The sequence below is a fragment of the Vitis riparia genome, unplaced genomic scaffold (assembly GCF_004353265.1).
Source record: "Vitis riparia cultivar Riparia Gloire de Montpellier isolate 1030 unplaced genomic scaffold, EGFV_Vit.rip_1.0 scaffold604_pilon_pilon, whole genome shotgun sequence".
Classification (NCBI taxonomy): Eukaryota; Viridiplantae; Streptophyta; class Magnoliopsida; order Vitales; family Vitaceae; genus Vitis; species Vitis riparia.
In genome coordinates, this window is record NW_023269709.1 from 69,504 (window position 1) to 92,825 (window position 23,322).

At 31.5% G+C, this 23,322-nt stretch overlaps 1 protein-coding gene across 6 annotated transcripts; it reads left to right on the forward strand.

Annotated features, from left to right (window-relative positions):
- Window positions 1-18,586: 18,586 nt before the first annotated feature.
- Window positions 18,587-22,840, forward strand: LOC117910104 (putative GDP-L-fucose synthase 2). Of its 6 annotated transcripts, XR_004650540.1 has the most exons (4): window positions 18,587-18,676; window positions 18,877-19,837; window positions 22,536-22,580; window positions 22,636-22,840. XR_004650540.1 is itself a non-coding variant. In XM_034824160.1 (3 exons), the coding sequence occupies exons 1-2, from the start codon at window positions 18,658-18,660 to the stop codon at window positions 19,830-19,832; spliced, it is 975 nt and encodes a 324-aa protein (XP_034680051.1). In that variant the 5' UTR covers window positions 18,587-18,657; the 3' UTR covers window positions 19,833-19,837; window positions 22,490-22,840. The 6 variants fall into 6 exon arrangements, 5 of the variants coding, with proteins under 5 accessions (XP_034680051.1, XP_034680050.1, XP_034680052.1 ...); XM_034824160.1 differs by having other exon boundaries at window positions 22,490-22,840; XM_034824159.1 differs by having other exon boundaries at window positions 22,536-22,840.
- The last annotated feature ends 482 nt before the right edge of the window (window positions 22,841-23,322 follow it).

Consider the following 23,322-nt stretch of genomic DNA (forward strand, 5'->3'; position numbering starts at 1 on the left):
TTACTATTTTTTTTATTTTATAAATAGATAGAAAATGCTTTATTATAAATAAATAAAAAAATTCATGAATGAATTTTTAATCATTATATGATAAACCAAACAACTTGGTATAATTTGACTAACCTAAATTTAACTCAAGCTTAAAAAAAATAATATTAGAATAGGTTTGAGTTGAAAACTCGAGCTAAAAGTCAAATTAAGTTGGGTTAATTATTTCATAATTCAAATTGGAATCCAGTTTGCAATCAACCTGATCCAATTTACCCAAGTTGCAATTCCATATGAAAGACTTTATTGGACTTGGAATTAAAAAAAAAAAAAAAAAAAAAAAAAAAAAAAAAAAAAAAAAAAAAAAAAAAAAAGAGCTTGACATCACCGGTTAGCTCCGAGTGTCCTTACAAGTTACAACCCAAAAGGCCAGTATTTTGGGTTTGGGCTGGGGGCCCATTGAAGTGCTAAAACTGAAATTGCACTAGTTAATTGGGCCAATCCACAATTTGATTCGACCAACTCAGGCTAAGTATCATACATTCTGTTTTCATTGAAAGTATAAAACTGTTGGGTAGCCCAAGGGTCACTAACCGACTTGCAGCCAATCTTGTAATCATCCCGGCCCATGATCAAGGTCCTTTGTTTGTTTGGAATTTTTTTTTTCCCGTCTTTAAGCCCAAGGATCACTTACAATTTGAAATGGGTTTGTACTCTAATTGAGTTCCTTCATTTTTTTTTTTCCTTTTTGTTGAAGGAATATTAGGGTGTGTCTATTGGTGAAGCGGTTTTCTATTCTTCAGAATAAATAATAATAATTTTTTGACTTAAAAAATATGTGACAATTTTCTTTTATGAAAAACAATTTATTTCAAAAATAAATTGTTTTTAAAAACAATTTTAAGATGTTTTCAAATGTTTTTGTAAAATATTATGAGACATGATTGAAAATATGGAAAGTAGTTCAATTTTTTTTTTTTTCATTATACATAAATACATAACACTATTTTTCTCATATTACTATTTATTTATTGATTTATTTTTGTATTCTTCTCCATTTTGTTTCACAACAAATTATCAACACATGGTTAAGATGACTTAGCTTCTTCTAAGCTTAAGAGGGAAACTTCTTATTGGTTTGCGATTTCTCTTATTTCAAGTGGAGTAGGCATTTTTTTTTTCATTTACCTAAAAAATCTCTCATTCTACTCTTCAACAATTCTACAAAAGATACATGGATCCTCCCAATGACTTAATATATTATCCAATACATAATAGAGATGTATGTCTCATTGATTTTGCAATAACACACACAATCCTTTGTCATAAAAAATACTTCTCAAATTTAGTATCGATGGAAGCTAATGTCAATGTAATATCGGGTCCTATAAACTTAATTCAAGCCCCTAGAAGAGTAATCATTGTGTTACCAAATAGAACCAAATTCCATATGGATGATGTGTTATATTCTACTTGATCTAGAAGGATTCCACTTAGTTTTAAAGATATCTAGTGAAATTGATATTATATTAAGAATAAAATCATGGTAATGTTGAATATCTCCAAATTACTTCACTTATTTTTGGATGAAAGCATATATTGGAGCGATTCTTTTATTTCTCTTATGGGTTTTAAAATACAACCATCAAATCAATGAGTCATACATTGTAGCAAACTAGAATCTCAATGATCTAAATACATTTACACTTTGGCATGAATGATCTAGAACCCGAGGTGTTCTATGATATATGACATCATATATAACTCTAATGAAAAATATTCTTATGCTCAATGATTATACTTGTATTGCTTGTTCATAAGAAAAATTGATTATTAGACTACATTTTACTAAAGCAGTCTCCAAGTCACCATTTTTTCTAACCAAATTCAAGGAGATATACGTAGACTTATCCACTCTTCTTATCTACCATTTCATTAGTTAGTTTATGGTATTAATAGATACTTCAACTAGGTGGTCACATGTTTCATTTTCATTTACTCACAATGTTGCATTTGCTAGACTACTTGCTCAATTAATTTGTTTAAGGTTTTAAGTTTTGAATTACCCTATTAAAAAACTTCATCTTGATAATGCAAAGAGAGTTTTGCTCACAAAGATTTGATTATTGTATGTTGATTGATACTGAACAACCAATTGCTCATGTTTATACACAAAATGGATTAACAAAATCTTTCATTAAATGCCTTTAACTCATTGCTTGTCCCTTTCTCATGCCAACTTCTACTTTGGGATGTGCTACTCTCCATGTAGTGGCTTTGATCGACCTTTAGTGTGTTAACCCTAGTTTTTTTTCTTTTTTTAGAAAACTAAAACTAAACATAACTTTACTTATTTGTTTCTTTAAACATCATTGCAATATAGTCCTACATGTTTAAAAGCCTTAAGTGATACCATTATAAAAACCTAGTAATCCATATTCTTTTTATTAAGTTGGTGGAATTGTGTTGTCTTAGAAAGGGACTAAAAGCTAGAGACTTTTCACTAGAGTTTGGTGTTTTGTTAGTTTACCAAACAAAAATTTATCGAGAAAGATTTGGCCTTGTCATTTAGAAGTTTATCTTACTCATTTTTTTTTTATCAAAAATTATTTTTTACAACTAAAATTGGAATATTAGGTTTCGAGTTATTTGGAATTAATTTTTAAAATATTTTTATTGGATCATCATAGGGATATTTCTTTATTTATATTGTAAACTTCAAGTAAATGAAAAAATAAATAAATTGTAACATTTTCTTTCAATAACTACAATGTTAATAATTATGCAAGGTCAAGAAATTTGTAGTTAAATTTTTACCATGTTAATAAGTATGCAATTACCTAATACTTCATGTTGTAAGATTACCTAACAATTAGTTTCAATTAGTAGGTTCATAGATTGTTTATTGTAATCCAGCTGCTTGATTCAATAGCTTATTCCAATTGCTATATTGCTCATGCATAAATTAAGGTATATAGGAAGCAAAAACATTAAAAATGGCAACCCCTTAGATGATAGGATTAGAAATCATACCTCTATTTCTTGGGAGAGAGAAAAACGTTTCAATGGCTAAGTAATCTTCCATCTTGACTTTGATAGGAAAATCTTGGATATCTCAGTTTCCCAAACCTGAATCAGGTTAGGAACTTAATTGACTATCATAGGCTTTTCTAAATCCTATGCACAATGGAAATATTACATTTTTAAACTAAAAAAGAATTCATACAGTGCCAACAAAAAAACATACCTTAGATTCGTATGTTTCCGAATTGAATCCAGATGGTGAAGATGAGGAACAAAGTCGTAGAAGTCTCGTAAACTTGGACTCTTTTGTTTGACAACTCGAACCTTGATCTTAACATACTTGTGGGAATAGAAAATAAGGTGGAGGTTATGGTTCTCTCTCTTGAAGGTGGAAGACGACTCTCTACAAAAAGTTATGGAAAAGTTATAAAAACTCTAAACCCCAAGGGGGGTATTTATAGTGTTCCTAACTGGGTTTAAATGATTTGAGCCCACTAAGGGCTTAAATCACTTAATCTAGCCCAAAATGGGTCCTCATTAATTAATTAACCCAATGGGGCTTACTAGTTAATCCATTAACCTAATCGAGAGACCTTGTTCACTTATCCTTGTGTAACATTGCATAATTACAAAACACCCTTATGCGCAAAAGTGAACCTAGAGTTAATCTAATCCTCATAACTTGTGCCAAAAAGATATATTAGCTCAAAGTGATGACCACTAGGACCTATAGAAGTATTGACTCCCTTATAATCCAATTCTGAAGTTGATTCAACATTTCACTTCAGAGAATTGACTAAACTCCAACATTTTATGTAAATAACAATGAGATATTATGTGCTTGAGTATGTGACCTGCTATCCGTTGTGTTCAGTTTTCCTATGAACTAGTGTTCATAGTCTAACAAGGTGAAAGCTATCGGCTTTTCAAGACTACCTCTACAATAATTGAGTTATAGATTCTCCTATTGTGTGTTCAATTGATGTCTTAACTCTCCAAAAGTTGTTATCAAGTTCCATTCAAGAAACTCTTATGGTCATGGTTTTATGATCACACCTTCCTATGATCACACAATGGGACATTTTATCTTAATCTCATAAGATATTATAGTGTCTCTATTAAGAATATCTATTGCTATTAACTTCTATCAACAGTGACTCAATTTATAGGGAATATATGATTAGCTTATGATCTCACCCGTAGGTCAAAACCACTGCTAACTTTAATCATAAACTCAATATTTTCTCAAGGTTGAGAGACAACATAATGAAGCAGCTTGGTGAAGTCATAACTACTTGATAGCTTTAACTCATGATTTAACATAGGTTTTGTTCAATATGTAACCATACATACTAGTGTACTCATTATGGGAAATCTATCCCGACAACCAAGGCCAACCATCCTTCCAATTAGGAGGTGGTGCACTACAACCTCTAATATTGCCTAAGCCCATGAATCGACTATGAACAAGTCATCTATTTGCAAAGAACTCATGACTTGAATCTTTCGGGCAACTCTTAATGCATCTAAGTCACGTGCAATGCAAAAGATGTAGTTCATATTGCTTACAAGATATAATGCATAGAAATATGATAAACAAAAGTGAATTAAAACTTTACTAAATAAATAATAAAAATTCACATGTTTATTACATCATGTCATGCTTTTAAGGGTTATATCATAACAAATGCTAGCCTAATGTGCAATAAATTTTAAGGGTAACCAATTTAAGCAAAGGTCAAGAAAATGAGATAAAAGGCTACGACTATTTGAGGTTGCAATAGCAAGTATTGACTTCTACAAAGCACAAATGTGCTTTATATGGACTTTAAGGGGATTTTTTTTTTTTAAAAAAAAGTACTACTATTTTAAAAAATTATTTTTAAATCATAACACATTGAAAATATTTCTAATTTTATGATAGGTTGATCCATGTGAGTCTGTGTGGAGAAATAAGTCCTTTTTTATTATAAAATAATAATAATAATAATAATAATAATAAATAAATAAATAATTAAATAATTAAAAAAATTTTAAAAAGCCTCCACATTCAAACACAACGTCAACCTTTCTTTTCTACCAATGAAAAAAAAAACCATAACTATTTAAAGTCTCTGTGTTTGATAACAAGATCAATGACAACACAACAAGATATCGGCGACAAAAACTCATCTTCATCAACAGAAAGTATCCCAGTGTAAGATCCTAATAGTAACATAAAGATAACGATAGCAACAATAAGATCTTATCTTCATCAACACCAACAATCTAAGCAAAAGATCCTAAATATCAATGACAAGATCCTGACAACGACAACAAAATCTTAATCTCAATGGCAATAGTAAGATCCCAATCCTAATGATGACAACAAGTCTTCATCAACAATAAGTAAGGATCCCAACATCCAAAGAATGTTCCCCTTTCCCTCACCCATACTCGACTCCCTCACCCATTTGTTGCCCTAAGGACACAGAACCCACATTCACCATATTCTACCTTTTTTTTTCTTTCTCTAAATTAAAAAAAAAAAAAAAAAAAAACCATCACACAAAACCAACCCTTGTTTCATCAAAGCCATCCAATAGCTAATAGAAGTCAATAATAAATTAGTCAACTTTATTATTAATAATTTTGTTCAGTATTTAAATACTATTAAAAATAGTAATAAATTCATTAGTTATTTAAATACTATTAAAATTAGTATTTGTAATGGGATAGGGCTTTGGATTTACAATGTTATGTATTTAAATACTATTAAAAGTAGTGTCTATAGTGGGTAAGATTTTGTATTTACATTGATTGGAAAAATAAAAAAAGTTTATCAAGCATTATCTATTATAATTTATTAGATAAGATGAAAGATTATAAAGTATTTCTTGAAGCTATCTAATAATTGTTAGTATAGTAAACTTTATTATTAATAAATAGTTATTAATACATTTGTTAGTTTCTTAAATACTATTCATTTCTGTTTGTAGTAGAATAGGAGTTTGGATTTCCATTGATTGAAAAAAAAAAGGTTTATCAAGCATTATATATCCAAATTTATTGGATAAGATGGAAGATCATAAAACAATTGTTTTTTTGTTATTTATATTTTCTCAATTCCTTTAACATCAACCCATTAAGTAATTAATTAATATTATTTAAAAACAAAACATCTATTTAATAATTAATAATAATAATTTAAAATACATATTTATTAAATACTTATAAAATATTCCTAAGTCCTATGAAGATTACAAGAAAAAAATTCAATTAATATATGTAAGTTTTTATCTTGACTTTATGTGCATTGTGTTGACTTAAACACACTATTAACAACATATGCTTCCTTGGTTCCCTTATTCAACTATCATCATCAGCCACCTTCCTTGGTTTCCATATTCATTTGTCATCATTAGCCAAAACAAATCTAAAAACAACATTAACAAGAAATTGAATAAAAACATCCTATAAAAGAGTAAGAATATAAGAAAAAGGAAATGATTTTTAATGTTTAAGAAACAAGAAACAAGCAAAGGACCATCAACAAATTTTAATGCCTCAAAGATAAAACTAAACCTAATGTAAAATAGTTTTTATCAAATAATGTGCTTTACATTATTTTATTTTTATTTATTCACTTATTTATTTATTTATTGCGATAGGCTACTTGGGAATGAATGTTTTTTTCTATTTTGATAGACTAGTAAAATGTTGTCTCTAACATTATATAAATTAATATTAACAAAGATTAAGTTATAATTATTAGTATGCATTTGCATTTCAAGATTGAACTAAGAGGGTGTTATATATATATATATATATATATATATATATATATATATATATATATATATATATATATATATATATATATTATCTTTTTGTTGAAAGCAATTTGCTTTCAGACTTTAAGTTTTTGGTTTTCCTATTTCTTCATAACTTATTACTTAATTTTTTTAAAAATTTGTTGAATAGAAAAAACCAAAATATTTAGTTTTTTCTAAATAAAATAAACAACCTTTTTAAACCCTTGAAATCATGATTATAACCTTGACCCCCAACCCTCAGCTCATTCCTATGTAGCATATTGGTTTTTACTACAACCCTAACCCCCAACTCCAACCTTATCCTTATGTAGCTCACCGGTTCCACAACCATTACCAACGTCTAGCTTTCTGAAGGTAATTTTCTCATCATTTTCTTTCTCTATTTAGATTTCTTAAGGTGAAGATTTCATTCTCACTCTTTTTCTATAAAATCTCTGAACTTATTTTGCTAGTGTTTTTTACAATTTATGGTTTATCGTGTTATTAGGCTTTTGTGGATTGCTTGATTTTTGTGATTTTTGTGGTTTGTTGAATTATTAAGTGATCGCTTGGTTTTTGTCATTTATTGGATCAAAGCAAAATTTGTAACATAATTCACTATTCTATAACAGTTTGTACTCGATCAAAAAGTGGTTTTAGTACAAACTACTGTAGTATAGTGGTTTTTAGGTATCGTCCACAAAGATGGATTATTCTTGGTAATCAAGGCTTGAATGAAAAGAGAAGAAATTATTGAGATCAAGTGAAAATGATTTAACAATTCATGATAAAAGTTCAAAATAACAATGATTTCAAATTGAGAGGAAAATGAAATGTAAAATAGAACAAAATTAATAGAAAATCAAATCCTCGGAGTTAGGATTTTCTAGAAAACAATTTCCAAGGTGAATAGATGTTGAGATCTAATTTTCATCAAGTTAGATTGAAAACCTAAATTTTCATCTAAATCGATTTTTGATTTAGTTTTAGGTCTAGATCTAATTTTTCTTCAAATTAGGTCATTTAATCCAAGATATCAATTCAAATCATATATTCAATTCATCTTAAATTATCTTCCAATGATTCACATAATGAAACTATTCAATCTCATCAAATCTAGCTTTAAGAATTTGATGAATCTACCTAACTTGCATTGTAGTAATCATCCAAGACAATTTGAAGAGAAAAATCCGCAAATTTCAATTAATCAATCAATTGGATGAAATTACCTTTGCAATCCAAGCTCATTTCTCTAATTCACCATAGATTTTGCCTCTAAATCCTCCCCCCTCCGAGAAAAACAAGATTTAGCCACTTATACTTGGAGATTTGATTTCACAAGCCATGTTTTGCTAGTGAGAAAAATGAGAGAAAATGAAGAAAAGTAGAGAATTTTATAAAGAGAGAATCTAGAAAGTTCTACAATTAGAAAAATGTAAAAGAATCCCCCTAAAATGAGTAAATCAAGTTTCTATTTATAGGCCAAGGTCAAGTAGACACTTGGCATCATCTAAAAGGTCTTCCGGAGGCTTCTTCATCAAGAAATCTGAAAAAAATGCAATTTCGCACGATTGTGTGAAATGGAAAACGCATCAGCACCAATTTCGCCTTCCTGGAACATTTCGCATGACTATGCGAAATTTTCGCATGGTCATGCGAAATCAGTTTTTAGTTTTTCCTTTGACTTGTAGCCAAAATAGCTTTCTGGTCCATTTCGCACAATTGTGCGAATTTTTCGCATGTTCATGCGAAATGAGAATGGTTGATATTTCAACTCCTTTTTGTCATTTCCTCCATTTCTTCCTCTTGATTCCACTTCAACTACCTCCAAATCAACTCTAAATCCCGGTCCAAACCAATTACATTACTTCTTTCATTATGCATTTGGATTATCATCAACTTTATTTGTTCTCTTCAATTTGATTCATCTTTTTTGGCACAAGTTTATCAAAATCATACCTTGAAATGACTCCAAAACTTCATAAAACTTGTTAGTAACTCTTGTAAGGGAAAAAACATGTTAATTGAGTGTTTTAAGCATAATTATTACTCAAAAGATGTGAAACTCATGAGAATTATTATCTAAAATATGCTCTTTTTGAGTGGTAATCATTAAGATTTTGTGGTTGGTTTATTGAAACCTAAAGGAAAATATAAGAAATTTTTGGGTTTAATCTTATTGCTTTCATATTATAGTTTGTTATAGGTAGAACATTTGCACTCAAACTATTTGTTAGAATGCCCATGAGAGTTCTTAGATCTTATGGAAATCCATTTATAGGAAATAATCTTGCCTATGTACGTTCATGGAGAACCCAACTTTTATTTTTCCTAACCTATAAATGGTCAAAGAAATTATGAACCATTATTTTCATGTGCATCACCCACTCAATGGCAAGACTTGATTTTTATTGAAAAACTAGTTTTTTGGAAAAGGTGGAGTTGCCATTTAATTATTTTATTTTGTTTTAAAGAAAAACAAAATAATAAATAAAACTCTAAGAGTGACTCCTTATTTGAAAAAGTATGTCTTTGAAAACCCGAGTCTACTTTCAAGGGTCAAGTTACCTATCGAGAAGGTAACATAAGGCAGGACCCCTTTAAACCCTAAATAAAAGTCTCTACTAATGAGTTGAAGTAACAATGAACATTTATTTGTAAATTAGTGAGTACCAAAGAATCAAGTTATATGCAATCAAGACAATAGTGAAATTATAATTCACATCACTTAAATGAACCATGCATACTAAAAAAATCAAACAAAGGAAAACAAGGAGCGCACCTTAATAATGAGAAAAGTGCTTTCATAAAATAATAAATATTAGCCGAACACTTAACAATGATAAATATAAACAATTATGATACATCATACATAGCCCAAATCATAAATCAAAGATCAAGAGTGAAGTCAATGTATAGGCAAAAAAAAAAAAAAAAAACAAATGACATATTTAAAGTGATATAATGAAGTAAAAAGATATATACATGAAATGTGCAACATGCCCTCAACATAAACCAAAATTAAAAAAACTTATAATTGAACATAAAAATGTGAATTATAAAGAATAGGCAAAACAATCGGTAATAGGGCAAAAATGAAGTGTTCATAACATAAAATAAAATAAAATATTAAGACATGATATTTTATCGAAATAAAAATGAGGCACCATCCTCAAAGTGTCTAAAACTCAAGCCAAGTGTCAAAATAAATTAATCAACCCTTAATTAAACTAGATTAACTAAATCAAATTTATCAATGTTCTACGAAACATTCAGCATGGGTCAAAACAAGGACATTTACAAAATAAATCCTAAAAAAAATAACAACATCTCTAACATGTCTAGATTACAATACAAAAACCTAAATTATTTAATCAATACCAAATTTCATTATATTAGGGACACTACATAAAACCATCAATATACAATCAAAACAAAGGAACTTGCTAAATGAATCCTAAAAAAAAATACTTAAAAGTGGAATTTTATTGTGAAAAAAATTGGACAACATATTTAATACGTTTAGATTAACTTAAAAGGCCAAATTATTAAATTGTATCTATTCAATACCAAATTTCATCAAAAACACATTGGTTAAAAATAGAGCAAATTTTAATAGCATTTCAAAACAAATTTATTTGACTAATCTAGAAGCATGGTAAAATCAAGAGAAATTTTTTACAATATATTAAATATTCTTATTTTATAGAAAATAAAAATAAAAATATGATTTAATCACACAAAAAGGATTTTTAAATTAAGTCAAACTATCCTCAACTACAGGGTCAATGCAATAGATGTAGGAAAAAGAATTTTTTTTCTCCCTCTTGGACAATCAGTTTGTAATGAAATAGGGTCCTAAAATTAATTTCAAGAAGTTTAGATTAAGAAAAAAAAATATCAAAAAGAATTATAGAACTTGAGAAATAATTTAAATTTGCCTACTCATTTCAGGTATCCATAATAGGGTTAAAATTGAACCTGTGTAAAAACCGATATAAATCTTCTAATTAAAATATGATTTTGAGCTCAAATAAAATTTGTTTGACAAGTTTAAGAAGTTAGGAACATCATAGAAATATCAAAATAATTTTTAAAAAACTTAAGCCATTTGATTCTAGTTTTCTATTTTGAAAGTCAATGAGTTGAACAAAGAGCAGTACTAGGCTTTTGTTCAGAAAAAAAAAATGATTTGAATATTGGACTTCACCAAGGTCCAAATTAATACAAATGAATTCAATCCACATTTCCTAATCCTTCATAATCATGAGGAAGTTGATGAGAATCAAGAATTACTCCATTATTTGGAACCATAAATTTTTATTCATGAGAACCTAAAAATCAAAAACTTTTTCTTTTTCAAATTTGCATACCGAATGAAACACGATTGCATGTTTTAAAAAAAAAATGTTTTTTTTTCTGACCAAGAAACATAAGATGAACTTAGAAGACAAAAATATTAAATCTTTATGAAAAAATAAGGAAAAAAAACTATATAATAATAAAAAAGGCTTAAGAATAAAGAAAAAAACAAAGAAATTTCATAAATCCCTAGCATCAATAAGCATTCATCCTCAACAATCATCAATCATTAGAAATCAACAATTCATGTGGCTTATGCATCTACACCAACCAAAGATAAACCTAAATCTGAACAAGATGAAATGAAAGGAAGAAGGTAAAGAGATGATCATAAACATGAAGTGCAAAAAATAAAAAAATAAATAAAAGAAAAGAGAACATACCTCTCCTAACCTCTCAAGACTTCATCTTTGACTCTCAAGATTTCACCCTTCTTCTTAAGATCCAACATTCTTCTTCCAACTCCACTTTCCAATGGTGTGTGAGCCTTTTTCCACGTGCAACCACCACATTTTTCTCTTCTCAATCTTCAAAACGCCCACACCAAGGGAATCCTCTAATTAGGCTAATATTCTACCTAAATCTTATCACTAACTTTTCTCCTTGATAACTATTGATTTAAGAGAAGTTTTTGACATATGACTTGTAGCCCTTTCTCTTAGATTTTCATAACTTCAAGAATAACCTTGTTTTGATATTTGTAGTGAAAGTTACCTTCAAAATACTGAAGCTTATTCAATATATAATTGGAAAGTTCATCCGAAACTTGTCATGAGATTTACTCTTTGATAATGATTAACTTAGGAAAAGTTCTCAATAGATGAGTTGTATTCCTTTCTATTAGTTTTTCCATAACTTCAAAAATCACCTTATTTCAATATTTGTAGTGCAAGTTATGCCAAAAATGCCAAAGCTTGTTCAACATATGACGGGAAAGCTTTCCTATTCTCCTTTCATATCCATGGACTCCTTAATGTGGCAGTTGGGTTCTCCTCTCCAATGCTCATGGAATGATCTCTTAATCATCTTTCTCTTATGCATGAGTTTCCTCCAAAAAATAAATCCCAACTTCTATGGCAAGTGGTAGCCCATGTGTGATCTCTTAAAGTCCTTATCTAAAAAATTTCATCTCATATGGCAAGTAGCAACCCATATCCTTCTATGAAGAGTCATTTCCCATATAAAACTCTTTATGACAACCCTTTTTTATGTGAATTCAATCTCCAATGGCAAGTGGGTTTCCTTTCCCATATAAAACTCTCTATGACAACCCACATTCTTAATTTCAAGAGAATCCTCGCTAAAGAGTCTTCTTTAATCTCTTAAAAATCCTCTTACCTTCGCAAAACCATGTATCTCTCTTTCAAATTTAAATTTCAATTAGTGTCTTCCTATAACAATATATGACATCCACAAGTCCCAAATAATCTTCCAAAATTGTGTCTCTAAGAGTCCTCTTAATGAAAAAAATCTTAGCCCACCTTTCAAAGACTCATCTTTTTTTTATCCAAAATCTCCTCAATCTTGAAACAATCTCTATGTGGTCATGTGAATCTCTCATCTCCCATTTCTTAAGTTGTGTCTTCAATGGGAGCCTTCCAAATCTCCAAAAAAAAAAAAATTGTGTCCAAGATTTCAATGTCTTAATTTGTGTCTTCCTATCACAAAAAAAAAAAAAAAAAAAAAAAATCCTTCCTAACTCTAATTCCCCAAAACATCAATGTCTTAATGTCTTCCTTATTTTCACAAATAAGGCCCCTTGCACATGTCATGTAAGATGATATGAAATGTTGTCCTAAAATGAACCTAAAATTTTTCCTAAAATACATCTATATAAACTATCCTTTAATGCACCTAGAGGAACTCACTTAAAGTATACCTAAATGGAATAAACTATAATGCAACTAAGAAAATTCCTAAAATGCAACTAAGTGAACTATCCTCAAATGTAACTACATGAGCTTAACTAAAGTGCTACTAAGTGAACTAACCTAAAGTATGATCAAGTGAGTTGATATGAGTTGAACCTAAGTTAAAGTGTGACTAAGTGAGCTAAACCTAAAGTGTCACTAAGTGAACAAAGTTAAAATACAACTATGTGAGCTGAACTTAAGATAGAGTACAACTAAATGAGGTAAACTTAAGGTGTCACTAAGTGGACTAAGGAAAAATACAACTAAGTGAGCTAAATGTGAGCTAAAATGTAACTAAGTGAGTTGAACCTAAGGTGTCACTAAGTGAACTAAGTTAAAATGTAGCTCTGTGAGTTGAAGTAAGATGCATCTAAGTGAGCTGGCCCTAGAAATGCATTTAAGTCAACTAAACCTAGAAATACAATTAAGTGTACTAAAATAAGGTGTGACTAAGGTCACAAACGAGATTCATAAAAATCTCTCAACAAAGAATCTCTAAAGATGACTCAAAAATAGCACCAAATGAATGATAGTGAATCATCATGTGACAACTATAGAGTAATGAGAAGTGAAGGAGAACACACAGTAACATATGTTACTAGAACAAAATGAAGGGTATACAATCTTTTTTTTTTCACTACCATATTTATGTTATTTTGAGATTTGTATTTCTATGTTTCCAACCATTAACCAGAGAATTGTTGGTGGCTTCGGTTCATGCTTCACATTCAAAGCATAAAGGCTAAAAGGTCACCCCTTTCAATGGCCCTAATTGACTTATTATGACGACTTCATGGTTGGTAACCTCCGATCATCTATAAAAAGTTGTTTCTTAGAAGATAGAAACCTACAACATATCCCAAATCTAGCTACAGGTTTGACCCCCTCAACTTTTATGATGTTTATTATCATATATGTCGTGTTAAACCTATCAAGATATACACATACATATATATGGTCATATAATATTATTATCTTTAAGTATTTTTCTCACAACTTCTTAAGAGGTTGAGACTTTAAGTAGTTGATGAAAAATAAAAATAAAATAAAACAAAAGGATAAAATTTTAACTTATGTTGAAAAATTAAATAAATCAAATAAAATTCATTATGACATCAAACAAAAGACATAGTAGAAGAGGTTTACTTCTATAGAGCAATGGAAAGATGTGTAATTACCATGAGGGTTATAGCCTCTCTAGGAGTTCTTAAAAATAGTTCTTACTAGTTATCCTAGAAATACTTAAAAATTTAAACAAATCAATTATGTGATGAGAAAGATATGCTCTGTAGTAGACGACTTTTGAGGAAACTTGAAGCTTGTGGTTTTTGAAAATCAAAAGGTTCACTTTATGGGGGTTGAATTGAAGTGTGAAGCTTATGGTATTTGACCCACTCTATTGGATCAATCAAAGCTCATACAGGCCTATGGAATGAAATCAAATTATAAATGACAGCCCCTTCTTCCTACTAATTATGAGCAACTTTTATATAATGAAGGTTTTTTCCTTAAACAAGGAAAAAAGTTAGTCAAATCAATAAGAAAATGAAGTCCAATTTGCAGCATGTTATAAACCGAGGCTACAAACAGAGATTTCACTAAAAATCATGGTTTGTTGCAAGTCACACTCTTGTTTTGTGGTTGAATGGTGGCTCAAGCTACTCTAGCCTTGATGGTTTTGTATATGATTCAAGATGGCAATTTTCTGGGATAATCGGGTAACCCACCCCACCCCGCCCCTATTGGAACGGGTGTGAAATATAATAAACGGGTATAAGTTGGGTATGAGAATATTTTAAAAACCCAAATCGGGTTTGGGATGGCAATGGATTTTGTTCCAACTCGCCCCGAATATAAATTTACAAAATTACCCTTCAATTACTAGTAAAATGTCAAAAAAACTCCTCGTATATATATACTTCATTCATTTCCATTTGCCCTAATTTTGATGACCGCTTCTTTTTCTTTTTCTTCTTCCTCTGATACAATGGTCTTTCATTATTCCCATTTGCCCTAATTCTGATAGCCGCTTCTTCTTCTTCTTCCTCTAATGCACAACTTGAAACCCTATCTCCAGGACCAATACTATTTTTTCTTCCTCCCTCACACCAACTAAAATACTCTGAAATCAATTCCATCTTGTTCTTGGTTTAGCCTCAAAGCCCAAAACTCCTCTTTCGTGACATCAAACTAGTCATAGACTTCGATTTCCTTGCCCAAAATATGTACAACACAATCATCTAGAGCATCACCTTGAAGTCTTTGTCCGAGAGCACAACACAAAAGAAACGCGAAAGCCTTTGAAGTAGTAGATTTGATGAAGCCTTAGTTCAAAGATTGGCTTGAAGATAGATTCAGATCCATGGCTGATATTGACCCATTTTCCCATTTGGTTCAGTTTTCATTATGTTCTCTTGTAAATGGTTCAGATGATTTTTTTTTTTTTTTTTTTTGTCTTGCATTAATTTTGAATCATTTAAGCTAACTATGGGCTTAAAATTATTGATTGTTGTGGTGTTAATTTCAACTTTGATATTATTTTTTCACATTTGGGTATATTATCATAATCAATGAAAGGAAAGTGCATTTGGGTATGAGATCTACTCATCACCAATTAGGGTTATGGCTCAATGGACATTTAGGACGGGGCGGGGATAGGGTTATTTATTCTTTTGTTAATGGGGATGGGAACCAATCAACCTGCCTCGACACGGGTTTGTGTTGGGGATGGGAAATAAGTCAAATAACTATATAATCGGGTGTGGGAATGGGATGGGAATGACCCGCCACGTTGTCATTCCTATGTATGAACATGGTACTCATTCTTAAAACAGTGTATTTGATACTAGAGTATAAGTAATAGGTGTGTTTTTTATTTTTCTTTTTTTAAAAAAATTCTTGATATTTTGAAGTATATGTGTCAATGCTTACTACATTTCAGTTTGTTTTATATTTTTTAGGAGTTTGAATTAGAGTCATAGAAAGTCATAATCTTGGGTTTGAAATAGTGGAAATGCTAGAAGTTAGTTGTTGATTTTTGGATAAATCCTGATTGATTCATAAATTTATCAAAGGGGATGGAGCAATGTTTAGAATATAAGATTCTTCTACTTTGATCTATGTTATATGAATTGGGATTTTTTTAGTTTTTTTTTGTAGGCAAAAAGTATGAATTGGTCTACCTCATAACCTGAAATTTTTGAATTTGAAGACTTGTACATGTTTGATCCAAGTTTCTGTAGGACCTTTCAATTTTGAAGCAGGAAAGATACTCAATAGCCTACCCATTTTGCACCTCAACCCATGCAAGCTAGTCTAAGGTGAAAATTCCTTTTGAAAACACATCCTTGATGAATTGGGTTGTGCTGGTTGAATTACCAATGAATTTTGTCTATCTCACATACTTATTTGAGGACTTATAAGTTTTATTTAAAAATATTTTCTAATTTGCCCGTCCTTTTTATTTTAGGAAAAATAAAATAAATTTGGCAATTGTCATAGATAAGCTCCTTTCAATGTTTTTTTTTTTTTTTTTTTTTTGTTATGCCTATTGGAAGTAAGAGTCTTCTTATTTTGAAATTAAAAGTTACATTTGATTCAATTGTAGTTATTGAGTTGTGTTTCATATCATTGAGCTGACCTAATTTACCAATGGGTTGAGTGGTCTCAATTGAAATTCATGTTGTACATTATTCTTAACAATTTTTTATAAGAACTATTTGATTAAAAGGATCTTTGAAAACCTAAATTTTGAAATTTAACCTTCCATCCTTTTTTTTTTACCTCATTTGGACAAAAATACCCACATTATTTTCTTGTAATAATAACTTTATTTTAAAACTCACATGTATATACTTGGAATAGTTAATGAAATTTATGTAAAAAATGAATTATTTTTCAAGAAAAAACATGAGAATGACTAGATTTACAATTTAGGGAATAATTCATCCCTTTTAACCAAACATTTCTTTTTATAACCATAGGTTTATGTTGTGTTAGATATAAAGAAACCTAACATAGAGGCATGCATCATACGAGATACAAGGCCAAAGAACAAAGTAATCCAAAGTTCTCAACAATAATTTTTTCTCGTATTTTATTTATTATGAAAATTATTTTATTTTATTAGCAAGATATAGTTTTGCTCTAACTCGAAGACATTGGAATGACATCAAACATATATTATGTTATCTTTGCAGAACTACTAATGAGTCTATTTTACTCAAGGGAATCAAAGCAACAGTTGCTTGGATATATAGATGCAGAATATCTTTCAGATCCATATAAAGGTGAGTCATAAACATGGTATGTGCTTAATTACAATGGTATTGCTATCTCATGGAGATCTATCAAACAAATAATGGTGGCCACATCATCAAATCATTCAGAAATTCTTACAATTCATGAAGCAAGTCGTGAATGTGTATGGCTAAGGTCAATGATCCAACATATACAAGAAACATGTGGACTACCTTCCATCAAAGGCAATGCAACCGTGTTACATGAAGATAATTCTGCTTGTATTGCACAAATTAAAAGAGGATTCATAAAAGGTGACAAAGCTAAGTATATCTCCCCTAAATTCTTCTATAGTCATGAGCTCCAAAAGAAAGGTGAGATCGATGTTCAACAATTTCAGTCATGTAGCAGATCTATTCACAAAGGCGTTACCTTCGACTACATTGAAAAAGTTAAGGTATGACTTTAGAATACAAAGATTGAGAGATCTACCATTTGAAATGTTGAAGAAATTATAATCATGTTTACATGAGGGGGAGAATGATAATATGGATATACTATACTCTTTTTTCCTTCGTCCAGGTTTTGTCCCAATGAGTTTTACTAGCAAGGTTTTTAACAAGGCAGTTATAGTAATCCAAAATAATATTGTACTATTTTTTCCTTTACTAGGGTTTTTCCTAGTAAGGTTTTAATGAGACATATTCTTATGATCATCCAAGGGGTAGTGTTATAAAAAATGAGAATTTATTGGATTATGAGAACTGGTGGATGATCATCCATATTAATGTATATCTTTTTGTGACTCTCCTCTAATGAAATTTTATTCTATTCTCTTCCTACATTCTGATTTTTCTTTCTTGTTTTCTTCTCCTTTCACTTCATAATTTTACAACAATTTAAAATTAATAAATCAATTTTATATGTTTTTTTAAATTCATTTTAATTCTTTCAATATAAAAGATCAACTAATTTGAAAACACGTAATTTTTTAAATAATTTTAATTATATTTAATTTTTTTTTATATTTTTCATGATAAATCACACTTTAGAAAATTATTTTCCTTATTTTGCTCCCGTAACAAACCTAGTATAAGAAAAACATCGATTTATTATCCTCAACTATTGTATTTTAGCTGCAAAACGGTAAACCTCATGGTCATATGATGGGCTTTGGAAGAGAAAAGGGAGCGACAGAAAGCCCAAGATGAAGCCCAGTTGGATAAGCGTAAAAACTAAAAACTAAGAAGGCATGGCAGTTGGAAGGTCAGAAGTTGACTCACCCAATCTCACTCTCGTTCTCACTCCCGTTCTCTCTCCCACTCTAACCTCCGACAATGGGAAGCTCCAATCACGGTACAATCTCTCTTTCTCTGCTTTCTGTTTGGTTACTGGGAAACTGCGGGAAAAATTAATTCAGAACTTGCAATGTTACAGCATCTTGGGTTTTTAATTCTTGAACAACATGCCATCCTTTCCCTCAATTTCTCACCCACCAAAAGCCATGTTTCAGATCTTCCAACCAAAGCCCTAATTCCGTCTTCTTTCTCTCACAGGAACTACTGTGGACTCTTTCCTTTCCAACCAATCCGCCAAGGTCTTCGTCGCTGGTCACCGTGGTCTTGTCGGCTCCGCCATCGTCCGCAAGCTCCAGCAGCTTGGATTCACCAATCTCCTCCTCCGAACCCACGCCGAGCTCGATCTCACCCGCCAAGCTGATGTCGATGCCTTCTTTGCTGCTGAAAAGCCCCAATTCGTGATCCTCGCCGCTGCCAAGGTCGGTGGCATCCACGCCAACAAAACCTATCCCGCAGATTTCATCGCCATCAACCTCCAAATCCAGACCAATGTGATCGATTCATCCTATCGCCACGGCGTAAAGAAGCTACTGTTCTTGGGTTCCTCTTGCATTTACCCTAAGTTTGCTCCGCAACCAATCACCGAAGAAGCATTGCTCACGGGTCCATTGGAGCCCACCAACGAATGGTACGCTGTGGCGAAGATCGCCGGGATCAAGATGTGCCAGGGCTATCGATTGCAACACGGTTTCGATGCGATCTCTGGCATGCCCACAAATTTGTACGGCCCGTATGACAATTTTCACCCCGAGAATTCGCATGTGTTACCGGCATTGATTAGGCGGTTTCATGAGGCAAAGGTATCAGGTGCGAAGGAGGTGGTGGTTTGGGGCACCGGATCACCCTTGAGGGAGTTCTTGCACGTAGATGATTTGGCAGATGGAGTGGTGTTTTTGATGGACAAGTACAGTGGGTTGGTGCATGTGAATGTGGGGAGTGGAAAGGAGGTGACGATCAAGGAGTTGGCTGAATTGGTGAAGGAAGTGGTTGGGTTTGAGGGTGAGCTTGTTTGGGATACATCAAAGCCCGATGGGACACCGAGGAAGCTCATGGACAGCTCGAAGCTAGCAGAATTGGGATGGGTCCCAAAGATAGCACTGAAGGAAGGGCTTGTTGATACCTACAAGTGGTACTTGGAGAATGTCAAGCAATGATGCAGGTGATTATGTCTTCTTCAATGGGCTATCAATCCTTGTTTTATGATCTCATAATTTTTATTACTTTTAAATCATGTCCAGGTCAATCCACATTTATTATGTATCCACCATGTGAAATTTATTATCAGCAATGCTTTATTGTTTGGTCGTCATTTTCTGAAGTGATTCAGCAGTTGTTGAGGAAGTAAAAATGGAGTTCTTTGTTATTTATAATTGAATTTCAATTTTCAGATGGTTTATTATAGGGTTGTTAAACACTATTTTTTTTATTAAATCTTCCAATGGCATGACAAACCTTTATTGGTCTGGAAATAATATGCTTTTACTCCTTAATATTGCATGAATCTTCCTCATTTGTTTTCTTAATTAGGGTTTCTATCTCTCTATCTATCTTCTAAATTGCTTTCTTCCTTTCAATGTGCTTCAGATATATGTCAGCAACTTTGCTGCATAAACCTATATGCCTTTTTCGCGGCAATTACAATGTCATCTCTAGATGCCATGATTTTTGCATATTTATTCATAATGTCGATCCTTTTTGTCTGACTGTGATTCTTATGTTAACATACAAAATTTGATGACCTCTTTGGATTTCATATTTCTTTCTGTCTTATATGGAATGCAGTAATAATTTTTTCTTCAACAAAGGAAACTTTTGCATTTTCTTTCTAGTTGCTGATTTTCAACGATTGAGGAGAAAAATAGAGAATTAATTTGGCCATTCTGGTCATTTAACAGGGGCAATGTTTTGCATGGGAGCTTCCAAGAGCTTGTTCAGTAGATTAGATATGCGGCTTGCTTTTCCCTTTTTCTTAATTCTTTTCCATGGTTTGGTATCAGAGCACCTTATTTAGTTTCTTATTGTTACTCCAGCCATTTTTTTTTCTTTTTTCTTTTTTTCTTTTTTTGAAACTATTTTTCTCCTGGAACTCTGGCTGCTGATCACATGCTTTGTAATTCTTTTTTATTCTATACTACTTTGATTGGATCAAGTTATCCCTCCAACCAAACACCAAACCAACTCTCCTTGCACAAACCATTCATCCATTGATGCTGTGTAATATCTAATGTCAGCACTGTAGCATATCCTCTTGGCTGAAAGTAAGAGAAGTAGTGTCCTGAGGTAGATTGTGTGTTGACAAGGTTTTAAAAAGCTATCAAAGCTTAAGCCCGAAATACTCAATGGGTCTTTATGGATTTTGAGTCTTTGTTGGCTTTTGATATATGTCATGTCTCTGTAAGAGGCTTAAGCCTCACAATTTAATGGATGTTGAGATTTTGTAAATTTTTGGTACATATTTTATAAGTCTTGGGTCTTGGGTATGGTGCTTCAATTAAACCTTTTATAGAATAAGGGCTCAGCTGGATTTCATTAACTCTTTAAACTGAAATGAGAGAAGGAAAAAAGAAAAGAAAAGAAAAGAAAAGAAAGGAAAGGAAAAGAAACGAGAAGGAAAAACAGATAAATTGTTCGTTATTACGGTGGCTCAGCTCATATATATAGTCATTATTTTACTATTGATGGATAAAGGAAAGAGACCATTGTAGTTGATGAATGAAGAAGAAGAATGAGTGGATATCAACACTGATCTGATCAAGAGGATAATGGAGCAATTGGATATGGTGATGATTCCTTGGGAGATCCTATTAGTCATAGTGATGGGGATGTTGAAAAATATTTTATGGAGGCATGAGAGAAAGAGAGAAAGAGAGAAAGAGAGAGAGAAATTAAATCAGAGACTATGGAAAATGACAAATAATTAATTTTCTTATTATTAATTTTATGGTTTTCTTATTATTATATTTTTATGTTTTTTTATTGTTAAAGAAATTCTGGTTTCCTGCAATATCATGTGATCTTCCTTTCAAGTTCTGGTATGTTTTTTTCCTCCGGGAATTGATTTTATCTTTTCTATTTATGGCCATGTAGTGTGCCCTATGGCCTTTGTTGTACTGCGTGTGTACTCTGTTGCACCATTTTGTAAGCGCTTTTAATATATTCCTCTTATTTACCTATCAAAAAAAAAAATAAAAAATTATGGCCATGTATTGTCTGTTTCCATTTCTTTCACAAATGTTTCTTCTTCTTCAGACTACTTTAAGTTCTGCTGCCCTCAACTTTTCTCAGTGACTTCAAAAAGGCACATAACATACTTCATAGGAAAGCCCTGAAAAAGAGCTCAACCCTTGTTTTTCAACCAAAGGGTCCCCATTCTTGCTTTATCCAAAGAGTCCATGGACTGAAAACAACCTCAACAGGCTGTAAGGCAGAAATGGGCTCTACTCAGTTTTTTTTTCTGAAGTTTGATATCTTGATTTGTTCTACTTTGTTGTGGCCATCACGAGTGTATCAACTCCACTTGTTTCCCTTCTGCCCTTCACATTGTCCAAATTCAACTGTTGTTTCCTCTGACACTGTTGTGCCATTGTAAATCAAAGCCTCTTCAAGTTTGTCATTGATGTCAACAAACGCTTCTGCAAGTTATAAACCTTCTCAAATCCACTAGTTTTTTTTTTTCTTTACCTGAGGTCAAATAGTATCCCGAGCTTCTTATTATGAAGAGGTATTAATTTGGATAATTAACATGCCTTTGACTTTCTTTGTTTGATTTCCTCATTTATCTGTTAATGTGGATCTTCCACCCTGTTGTCAGCTATTTCTCTTCCCAAAATATATCGATCGTGTTTGTCATTTTCTAGATGGAAAATTTTCAAGGATGAAGAAATGGCATGATTACAAACAATGTATTGAAGTCAACAAAAATTTCAAGGATGAAGAAATGGCATGATTACAAAGAATGCATTGAAGTCAACTTTTTTACCTTCTATAAGCAGGTTGTTGGATGTTGTTGAGTGTATGAAGTCAAGTGTTAACTTAATGTTACTATTGAAATGTTGAAAACTCAGCCAGTGGCTAGAGGTCACTTAATGAACCATTTGTTGTTACTAAGATGTTATAACTGAAGCAATTAGACTGGTATGAACAATTTAAAGAGACATTTGAATAAGCATTTCCATGTGAAAGACCTTAATTGATTAGCGTAAATGTTACCCATGGTTTTGAAAGGTGCAAGGTACACCTAACGTGCAAAAGTCTCCAAAGGCTTAGGCACAAGACACAACCCAAAGTGCCCACTGAAGCAAAGGTACAACCTGGGGTGCATGTCAATTTTATTAATTTATGATCCAAAATTTAACCCAAGCAACAAAAGAAATCAAGATTATAAGCATTTAAAGAAGCATCAAACAAAAAACTAATGCAATTATATAAAATTTCAATACACGGTCAGAAATACCAAGAATAAAAGTGTTAGAAAGAAAGAAGAAAATGCACAAGGCGCTCCTCTCCAACAAGCTGTGTGCCGTGGCAGGTGAGGCACTATTGCTAGGTATTTGTTGTGCTTGGGCCTAGATATGATAAAGTGTGTCTTCAACAGATATGTTGTTAATAATATAACTTGTTAAGCCAAGTAATGAGATCTGTCTC